The sequence below is a fragment of the Cataglyphis hispanica genome, chromosome 3, assembly GCF_021464435.1.
Source record: "Cataglyphis hispanica isolate Lineage 1 chromosome 3, ULB_Chis1_1.0, whole genome shotgun sequence".
Taxonomy (NCBI): domain Eukaryota; kingdom Metazoa; phylum Arthropoda; class Insecta; order Hymenoptera; family Formicidae; genus Cataglyphis; species Cataglyphis hispanica.
In genome coordinates this window covers 11,675,727-11,687,186 of record NC_065956.1, presented here as the reverse complement: position 1 = coordinate 11,687,186, position 11,460 = coordinate 11,675,727, and the positions used below count along the sequence as shown (strand labels likewise).

Sequence of the window (11,460 nt, the reverse complement as noted above, 5' to 3'; positions counted from 1 at the left end):
ATTATTAACATCAAATAATTTAAAAAAAAAATAGTACTTTATTAAATAAAATTAATATATTTTGTTTAAAAAATTATTATTTTTATTACTTACTTATTTTATTTATTTTATTTTTGTGGATTATTTCATTTTAACGTTGACTTGCAACAAGCCACAGTCAAGATAGGTTGTTGGATTTGTCTTTTCCTTTTTTATAATTATATATTAATTAAAAATAGAGCGTCCTATTTAAAAAATTTAAGATAACTTTCAAAACTTTTTGGCGCCTTTTCCTAAAAAAATAATAAAAAGTAAAAAAATTCTTTTAAAATAACAACCTTTGTTTTAATTCTTTTAATTCTAAATCAATATTTATGAAGGTATTTTAGGAGTTTCTGGTAATTCACCCTGCATATTATTTTAATATATGCAAAACTAAGAAAGAAAGAACATTATTTTTACAAATTTAGCATGCGTACAATATATCAGAATTCGATGGAAGATGTATGATTCTAAGATATTGATTCTTTTAATTAATTATCTCTATTTTGCCTATCTATGTGATGACGAATATCAAAATATAATATTTTTCGTGATTTTTTTCTTTTTGTTTGAATGATTATTTTTTATTAAAAGCTTTTGTATCTATATTTTACTTGTCTGTTTTTTTACATTTTATGTCTGTCCTCAAAACAAAAAATTTTTTAAATTTAGATGAGTAACAAAAAGATCGTTATTTTTTTGCTTAATATAAATATTTATTAAATTATAATATAGATGTATTTTTATCAGTATTATCATTTTTTAAATGACACAAAACTTTTGCAAAATCTTAAATTATGTTATCTTTTGCAATTAGCAGTGCATAGAGATAACTCTTTCTATTTTTTTTTAATATAGTGTAATATTATTTATTATTGAATATAGTAAAACTAGTATCCTTTATAAACGTTGCTTCAAATAAAAAAAATTTGCAAGATTAATATTTATAATATATAAATATAAATATAAATATATATATATATATATATATATATATATATATATATATATATATATACAAAATTTATTTATTTGTAAGCTTTACTCTTATTTTTTTATCATTTTTTAAGTCTATTTTTTAAATAAAGTATAAATATGTACATAAACTAACAATTAGTAAACATAATATACACACATATTTTTTTGCTTATTTTTTTCTTTTTATTTTTTTAAATTCTTATATCGAGTTAAATTTTTATAAAAGAGAGAAAATATTACCATTGAAATTCACTGTAATTATTTGCTCTATGTAGTTCAGCAGGGGTTACAAAAGTTTTTTTTTATTAGAAGTTACATACAGTTAATTGATTGAGAAAAAATAATGTATATATATTATATTTATATTAATTTTTTGTTATCAAAATGTATTTGAATATGCGATACGCGAGTAATATATTTTTACAAATAAAAAAAGTAAAAACTTTCTAATTGTAATATCATATTTATTTTTTTCTGTCAAAGTCATATAAGACTTGAAGTGATTATGATTGAAACAATCGCATAGTGTCAGTCGACATTTTGAAACGTCCGGCGAAAGGCAAAAGTAGTATTGACGGGAACTGTAAAGTAGAATGATATTTGGTGGCAGAAATCATCATCGAAAAATGTGCAAGACGTGTTCATTAATTAACAATAGACAGGAAAGCATTCATGTCGAAGGTAAATTTTCTCATTTTATTAGAAAAGTTATTTGAAAAAAGATAAATTAAACGTTAAGATTTTTTGCGAATATATCGAGAAAAAGCGTAGTTTGAATAGGTTAGGTTAAATTTTATTAAGCGCGCCGTTTTGAATGTCGATTTCAATATTACAATGTATAATCTCATTTCGGAAAATAACGTGTCATAAGAAAGCATAAAAGATAAAATTGCGATTAATAAATTATTTGTTAACAATTTCGAAGATAAGTAATAAGACTCTCGAAAAGGTACGGATTTCTAATGAAAAAATAAATCAACAGCATAAGAAAGGAAATATTTCAATATTTTTTAGTTTATATTTTCAATATATTTAATATTGAATTTTAGTACAAATGTAGGTCTTATAAAATCAATTTTATTATATACTGTTATCTCATTTTTTCATGTACAATCTTTATGTTCACTCGTATCATGAATTGTGTAATATACTTTATGTAAAATAATACATGCATAGTATATTTAATAAATATTTGTGAGTTGATTATTTAAACATGAATGTTGCAAAGAATTGTGAATCATATATTATATTTCCATAATTGTATGCTTGAAAATATGCAAAAAATCCTACATGTGTAAAACTATCTATAAATATACAAAATTTTGATGCGACATTTGTGAAGATATATTCTAAGCTTGTTTTTATCTTTTTAAAAATTTAACAGTTTTTTCAAAAATGACATCATAATTATATGGCTCGATAATATATATACGGATACTGAAATTAAAATATATTAAAATATTAGTATCATTAGTATCAAAAGACATGCGGTTATTTGCTCATGGCAATGATGAGACCATGTACATGAATTTGCACATTCTTTACATGTATCGGCGTAAGTCAAATATCTTGGCGTAAAAATATCTAGATTTTAGATTTGATATCTAGATTGATTATATAATACCTAGATGATATTGATAATTTTTTATCAACATTTGTACAATCAAAAATTGATAGAGAGCGTAGCGCATTTCACAATGTTAGGATTTTGCATGATTAGAATACCATTATATTTTTTGGTTTTAATACTTTTTATTTAACTTCTGTAATATAAATAAGGGAATAAAGAGTTCAACTGATTTCTCATCTGTAATGGGTACTGATATTCGAATTTCTTTGGCTATCAATATATCGTGACATTGTTTGACACGAATTTATTCATGCTTTTACGCACATTATTTTTATTATGTGTTATTATCCGCATTATCATTCAATAAAAGATGATTTTGCTTAATTTATCATGCATATTTATCTTACATATAACATCTTGTAAGTAAATCTACAATAGTTGAAAGATTATTACTTTTTCAATATAAATGTTAACATATCCTTATCCTTGCAAGAATAGCAACACTAGCAACTTTATAGCACACAAAGTAAATGCAAATCGGTTTCTTTCATAAATATTAATTCTGTAGTATAGCATTTGATTCGATTTTACATGCTGTCATAATTGTATATTATGTTTCCACAATAGAAATATGCACAAAATCCTACCTATACAACTTATTTAAATATACAAAATTGCGACGTTTATAAAGACATTTTAAATTTAAAAAAAATTTTTTTTTTAATGTTAACAGTTTTGTCAAAAAATGACACTACGATTACGTTGTTCGATAATATATGCATATATAAATTTTTGCTTCCATATAAAACAATTTATTTTCGTAATTCTAATAATTGTTATTTGTCATTGCAATAATTATCATACATTGTTAGTGTATTTAACTTCTTAGAATCTTATTTTATAAATTCGTGACTTGACCTTATCGTGTAAACTCGTTCTAATATTTCTTCATTGTATAATACATATTCCAGTCGCGTAACTTGTGATTATATCTCTCTATTCTTACATATATACAAAAAATCAATTTATTGTGACTATGTTTAATTTTTCATTTAACTCTTTATCATTATGGGGAAGGGAGCATACCGTTTAACTTCTTTTTTGCATTTGCTCCCAAAATATAATGTTCGATTTCAGCTTGCCGGGCGAGATCACATCTGTATCGTTTTCCTCTCGTTTCGATCGTACGATTTCCGTTTGATTCGTTAATCGCTCCCCTATCAGTGATCGGCTGACTGGCGGCGAGGATACTTTACTGGGCATTTGTCGAAGTCCTTCTCGAAATTTTTTTGAAAGAGATCTGGCCGTCAAACTATGCATTGGTTTTGGCGTTTCGACTATTTGTATCTCGGGGGTGAACGATCTGTCCTTGATATCGTCTATCTTCACCATCTATGAGATAAAAGTGCATGGAATTGATAGAATATTCAAATTATTAATTCATACAGGATGAATTATGTGATGTAAATATATCATACATATAATTGAAAATTTTTTAAATATAATTTTTAATTTGATAATTATTTTATATAATTGATAAATTTCATGATAAACTTATCATGATAAATAAAGCATTAGTTAAATCATAATTTGTAAGTTTTTTTTTTTTAATATGAAGCCGTATTTAATTTACGTAAATTTTTTTACAAAATTATAAATATAAATATTTTTTTTACCTGTATTTTTTTATCTCTAAAATAAATCTATCTATTTTTGTATATTTATCTACATAGACTGTATATATTTTTATAAATTATGGATTGATTTCAATCTTACTTTGAATGTTCTTCAAATATATTGAGCTCAAATGAAATCTAAAATCTAAATGAAATTTAAATGAAGTGAAGAAGCTATTTTAGTTACCGAAGCTTTGTTTACTTTTGCTAGCATGGTAGTCTCTGTTTCGGAAATTTGTCGTCTGCCAAAGGCTTCCGCGAGCCTTTTCACTGAAGGCATTGACCGCCATTTCTCTCCCATTCCTCGAAATTGTTCCTTGCTTCTAATATATATATTCTCGAAGGATCTGTCCATGTCAGAAGAAAGTTCGTCATAACTGTTGAGTAGTGAATCATTTTCATCGACAATCGCGTCACATTCGTCCGTCTTTGTTCCTTCCTCCGATTTATCGATTGCGCGATCCAACAAATTTCTGGCAGCGAATTCGTCTTGCTGATCCTGTTTCTCGTTTACGTGAATCGAATTTGCATGATAATATGTTTCATCAGCAACATTTGGCATTGATTTGGCCGATATCAGTCCCAAACCCATCTTCTCAACTTTATCTTGTAGCTTGTTAAGATCCTTTGAGCTTTTTGCAAAATCTTTATAACCAAGTGACTTCGGCGCATCGATCAGATATTCTTCAAACGCGTGACGTCCAGCCGCGCGTCTTGTCAAGTTTGATTTCTCATTGTTACGCAAGGATTGATCCAATTGATTATTGGAACAAGCGCGACGCAGGCCGTCTTGGAAACCGAAAGACTTTAGGTCCAATTTATTGATCACTCTCTGCTGCCGGATGGTTTTTTTTTGGTCCATGAATTCGTTCTCAAAACCATATGCCTTCAAATCGATCTTGCGAACCTTCCGTTCCTTATCATTCTTGCGCTCGGTCTCCAGATTGTGCTCTTGATTATTCAGCTTGGCATTGATTTCATTTTTGCTATTTTTTCTCTGATCCTCAAAAATGTCATCCGTTTGTTGATTATCATTCCAGGTTGTTTCTTCAGCGTCTTTTTCGTTTTTGACTTTTTGATCGTCGCCGGTATCGATTATCAAAGTATACGAATTCACCGCGCGATTATTCGTTTCGACATTAATTACCTCGGTATTATTTTTGTGACACAATTCCTCCGTCGCTCTTATAATCTTATCTTCTTGTAGGATCGAAATATCATCGATTTCCTTAGATATCGCGGATTCTTCCTGAAACACACGAAGAATTGGATGATGTTAATTGTCTCGTGCTAATGGATTTATTTAAAAGCTGCACATTTCATAATCATGTTGTGTTCTGAATTTTTGTCATTTTTTCTTTCGTTTATTTTTATATGCTGCGAAGGGTAGAATTCTTGTCTCTTTTTTCTTTATTACACGTCTTTTTGTGGTAAAGCTATTATACGATTAATATTATAATCTGGTGAGATATTCAATAGCATATATTTAATATTTAAATCAAATAATTATATTGACAATAATATTAATAATATTATATACACAATGTTTATATTCACAATATAAATGTTATAACAGTAAAAATTTTTAGTGTTAATATCATTTGCGCAACTCATGTGATTTGTAATATCATCGACCATTTTTGAAAAAAATCGCTGACAATAATTATTAATCGTATGAATGCCTATTTGTGCTTAATATATATTAGTCGCGACTTTATTAGCACATCTTTTTTTTGATGACAGAACTGACTATACAAGTTTAATTTCTACACATATTAAATATTAGTTATTAATTATAGATTTTGTTATTTTAACAATAAGATTTTCAAATTTTTGTAAATTTCTAGAAAAAAAACATAACAATTTATCGCATTCAAGAATACTAAATGTTTATTTTTTTATTTACATTAATTTGACTTTTGAGACAAGTTTTGATTTTGAGATAATTTGTACAAGATAAGTTTTGAGGACCAACATGTTTTAAGTAAAAAATAATGCATTAGTTTTTAAAAGTTAAAAATAAACTATTCGTATTAATAATCATACGATAAAGAAGCTTTCTTATGTAGTGTTAATACTATGTTATGTTAATATATTACATATAATATCTATGGTGATTAAAAATTGATAATAGAATGTTATGATTTTGCATATATATTATTATTAATTGGTAATCGATGTTATCAGTATGGACGATGTATGGAATCTCCGTGGATAATTTATAAAGCATATTAGATGGAAAGAGAGTTTTGCAATATGGTTACAGTTTTTTTTAAAGCATAGATTTAGCGGAATTAGATGGATGAAAATGTAAACAATATAATTGTGAAATTAATTATCGAGTTGCAGAGTAGTAACGATAAAATTTATAAGAATGATTATTGTTTGCAAACACTTTGTAGAAAATATTAATACATTCATTTATTATATAGTCACCACATCTTGTACATATGTAAAAATAGATGGTACTTACCAATGAAAGTACTTTTTGGTAGCGCAGATGCGAATTGATTCCGTCGTGTTAACGCGAGCAGAGCATATCTCATTTTATCAGATTACATTCTCAGATCGAGAATGATGTATACAAGATAACAAATTAAATCATTTTTTTCTGCAAATTTTATATGACCGCGATGACTGCATTTACAGATGATGAACAACTCGGTATATAATTGTTGATACAAAAATTAAATATATGTCTTGGATTCATTCTCATTAAAAAAAAAAAAAAATTAACAAAAATAAAATTTGTGATCAGTATGTATTATGTATGATTAATATTTATGCATATACCAGTGTATTATATAAATCTTTTATTGAAGATTGAAATTTGTTTATATGAATATTTTTTCAGTATAGAAAATTATATTACTGCATATTTATTTTGTACTTTCAAATTTTTTGAGGATTGTAATACATAATCATTGTTTCTAGAATTCTCGTAATACATGATCAGAGATTTTGCAAGTTTTGTTATACATAATTTTCTTTAAAATATCAAATTTGTGTCTACAATCGCTATTTAATATTTAATTGTAAAAATTATGAAATTTTAAAATGTTGCAAACTCCTGTAATAATTTATAAATATTAAAATTAATATTAAACCGTCACCATGAGTTTCATGCGGTTGGAAAATAAAATCAATTTTTATCTCTATTAAATAAATTAGTAAATTAATTAAGGTTATCGTATATCGATGAAACATAGAAAATATATGTACATACACACACGCACACATACACAAAAGATATTGTATGCAAGTTATATAATCTTCAAGGATTTTAAATATCTATATATATTTAAATTTATTTTGTATTATTTTTTCTATTATATCATTTTTTTAAATTAGCAAGAGATTATGGATATATATAATAATTTTATATCCATCTGCAATATAAGTATTAATTAATTTTGATTTCGGATTAAATCAATTATTTGGAATTATCATAAAAAATATTATTTAATTTTACTTTTAACGTTTTAAAAGAACGATTTGTAAAACAAACAAAATGCAGTTATAGAAACTTATAAAGGAGCAGGATATTAATCAACATTATATTGTGAGACACGTCTCGTATTTTTTTACACCCGTATTTATTTATTTGCGACTCATTGTCGTATAAATATGACCTCTTAATTTTGTATAATTATTGTACTCTTTCATAATGTAATCCATAATGCATTTACATATCGCGCCATGGCACTTTTGTCTTGAAAAATATGGCCACAGAATTACGGCACTAACATCAATTTATTTTTTCAGGCATGTTATTGCACCGAAAAAAATAAATTAATTATATATAACATTATAGCAATTATATTAAATTATTGCTAATAAATCTTTACAATCATTATTTTGATCACATCCGGCAATTATATCGCACGGAAGTTTGCATTCTGAATATCTAATATTTGCGAACGTCAAAAATCTCGCAATATCCTTTATTTTTGTGTATACCATCAACTTATCTTGTGAAATATTTCTTCTTTTTTCTTATTAATAAGAAATGTCGACGTTTTAAGATATAATATGGCAAAAATATTTCTAGGATTATTCCTACAACAGGATATTTCTTTATGAAAATCATGCTTACTAACGTACTTTGTACATCTTTTACAGGTTCGACGTTTATTTCATTTATGATCAACGCTTATCGTCACCATATCGTGACGTCGCTCAAACTTCTTACATTCAATTTTCTGTATCGCCTCTTATCATCGCTCTTCTGTTCTTGCGCTCGTCGAAGTTTCTTCGAGCTATCCAGGCTCTTCTTATTGTTAGTATTTCTGTTAATCAATTTCTCCAACTTTCTGCCATTGTTTTCCTCAAAGATTTCCCGATACCTTCGAGATCGCATTTCTCTTCCTCGTCTCGCGACATTGTCGTCGCCGAACGCGTAAGTTTTTCGCTTCTTTGAGATATCATTCGGGAATTTGTTCATTATATTCTCATCGGAGATAGAATTGACTTCGTCCTGCCATTCATCGTCCTTGTTTTCTAAGGACAAGAAAGAGGAGGAATTTACGTTCTTTTTGCGAAACGAATTCCTGCATTTCATCGCGTAGCTCATTTTGAAGGTAGTTGCTCGATTTCTTCCAACATCGTGTCTAGATAAAATCCGCTCATTCGCAATGTCCTCTTCATCCTGCCAATCGCTCTCTTCGAAAGTCGAGCTCGTAGAATGCTGAAAGTTAGCGAATCTTTCGAAATTCGTGGAACGATTTAAATTTGCTAGCCGATCGAAACTTTCTAAACGATTAATGTTAGAATACAATTCAAAGTTTGTCGATTTTTCCGTTACTATACGATCGTGATACATGTTTTTGTCAATGTCGGGACCGGCGGATGCAGCTTCCGACAGGATCGGTCTCAATCGGATTCTTCTGTAATTCGGAATTTTGCTACCATCGATTCTTCGACTCCTTTTAATCCCGCCAAAAGTCTGAAATGTTAATTTCTCGAACTCCAGTGGGCGATCCATGAACTGATCCTCCGGCGGTTGATTCTCCGAAGTTGATTCGTCTTCAAGATCGTCGGGATCCTCCTCTTTCCTCGGCCGGATTCTGATACCGCCGAACGTATGATACTTATATCCGCCGGTGGTCCAGAATCTTCTACTACCGATCAATGATATCTGCTCACTATCATCGTGACGATTGTTGTCTGCTACTCGGTACAATCGTCGCCAGCGATCCCGATCACTGATCACCGAGTCGCGCGAACCAATCCCGGAATCATGATCACCCGGATCACGATCGTCATTGTCCAGCAAATCCCCGCGATTAATATCATATCGTGGTACTATAGGCTCTTCAGCTTCGTGATTAATATTCCCTTCGCGTCTATTGTCCCAGAATTGATTCCAATCCGGCGATATACATTTCCCGAAATCCGTATCAATCTTCAAATTTTTTGCTAGAATGTAGTTATTCTTCTCTTTATCAACTGTTGCTTCAAAATTTCTAAATCTTTGATCTCTTGTTGCGTCTTCAATCGTACTTTTGCTGTCTTCATGATTGTTTTTTCGCTTATTCTGTATGACATTCTTGATTCGTTGGTTGTTGTTGTTATCGTCATCGTGGCATAATCGATCGCTCACGATCTTCAGATGCAGGAGGGGGTTGATCGCGAAATGTGGACTGGCAAGGGGATCGCGGCAGCGTCGTCTAGGAAGACTGCCGCGCAGGGAGGCGGCCTCGAATTGCTCAAGCTCGTAACTCACCTGTTGTTCACGTTGCTCGTTGCCAGTACAGCTCGATCGCTGAGACAGCGAGCTGCTCGGTCTGCTAGACATCGAAGACATCGTCGATCTAGTGGCCTGCTCCTGTCGCTCTCCACTGGCCGCTTTTGATTGGTTGATGTAATAATCCCTGCCGAATCTGTGTAATGATCGATAAAATCGCATTGATAGCATAGCAACAAAATAATTTGTTTGAATTTTTCTGTTTCAAGCAAATTGAAATTTTTGCATTTTTTAAAGTCAATATAAGAGAAAAAAAAATATATATATATATATATATAAAATATATTTTTATATATTTTATTATTTCGAGGAAATTGATATGTACTTCATTATTTTGACAAAATTGACAAAATTAATGAAAGTTACCGTTTAATGTCCGAACGGTTAGATGCCAGAAGAGCCTCCAGATTCACTTCGTTCAACTTTGTTAAATCATAATGAGCTCTGTACAAAACAAGAGAAATTAAATTGAAGGCTTTGTGGCCTACGATATAGTCGCAAACATTCTCACGCGATTCTTACCCTGGAATATCCGAATTTCTCGAATATTGTCTTTCTAAGCATCGCTTTCGTATATTTTCCTCGCTGTAGGGATTATTTTCGATCGGTGGCGCATTTTCCCATTTTTTGTGCTCGCGTTCCGCTATTGTGCCTGCCCGATATATTCATTATTATTAGATATCCGCGATATATTTATTATAATGCATTAGTATTCTCTCACATACGTGATTTTTATCGTATTTTATTGCAGAACATTGAAAATATTTTTAAGTTTATTAAAATATTTATTTTTAATAATTTTTAATAATATTTTTTATAATTTGACAAACAACATAATTCATACGCTATTTCTTGATTCATAATATAATTTATTGTAGCATTAAAGAAAATATCTTGGAATTTATGCTTGAATATATTATACGTTGTCCTTTTAATTATTATCTTTTTAATTATTATAATAACTTCTGCATTATTTTTCTCTTTTTTTCAGTAAAAAAATTATATTTAACATGATTATAATTAACATGTTTATATTTAACATGATTATATAATTTATTATATTTATTATATTAAATTTCATACTATTTTTGTATAATTTTATGTCAGGAAAATAATTATTTTATTATCCTAATAAAGAGAATTATATGAAAAAAATAAATTTTCTTGTAAATTCAATGTAAAGATATGAAATCACAACGCCTATGATATATACATATATGTAAGTGTCTTATTATGAATAATTATGATTAATTAATAAATACTTACCTGGACGTGGTGGGGTGCTTAATCGATCGTTTTCAGCCGTCATACCAATGTGATTTTCATTAGTTGTTGCATAAGATAATTGGACTTTGGTTTGCAAGCGTTCTCTATATAAAAGGAAAAGAATTACGAAAGAAATACAACGTGTCACGACAGAATTACGGAAAGAATTACGTAGCAGGATACAGAATTCATGCAATATCGAG

General features: G+C 28.8%; 2 protein-coding genes across 13 annotated transcripts in view; one reads left to right on the top strand and one right to left on the bottom strand.

Moving 5' to 3' along the window:
• The first annotated feature begins 1,304 nt into the window (after nt 1-1,304).
• LOC126859261 (feline leukemia virus subgroup C receptor-related protein 1) overlaps nt 1,305-11,460 on the top strand; it is a 53,239-nt gene continuing 43,083 nt past the window's right edge. For both annotated transcript variants that reach the window (XM_050610356.1, XM_050610352.1), the window contains exon 1: nt 1,305-1,680. In XM_050610356.1, coding sequence (XP_050466313.1) covers nt 1,672-1,680 — 9 coding nt within the window. In that variant the 5' untranslated portion in view covers nt 1,305-1,671. The remainder of the gene's footprint in view (nt 1,681-11,460) is intronic.
• LOC126859221 (uncharacterized) overlaps nt 1,699-11,460 on the bottom strand; it is a 40,312-nt gene continuing 30,550 nt past the window's right edge. For 9 of the 11 annotated variants that reach the window (XM_050610261.1, XM_050610260.1, XM_050610262.1 and 6 more), the window contains 4 exons: nt 11,258-11,361; nt 10,514-10,643; nt 10,358-10,435; nt 7,823-10,127 (listed from right to left, as the gene is read on the bottom strand). In XM_050610261.1, coding sequence (XP_050466218.1) covers nt 8,405-10,127; nt 10,358-10,435; nt 10,514-10,643; nt 11,258-11,361 — 2,035 coding nt within the window. In that variant the 3' untranslated portion in view covers nt 7,823-8,404. Of the gene's footprint in view, nt 3,962-4,432; nt 5,495-7,822; nt 10,128-10,357; nt 10,436-10,513; nt 10,644-11,257; nt 11,362-11,460 lie in introns of those variants that run through there. The other 2 variants (XM_050610264.1, XM_050610263.1) reach the window with 2 other exon arrangements.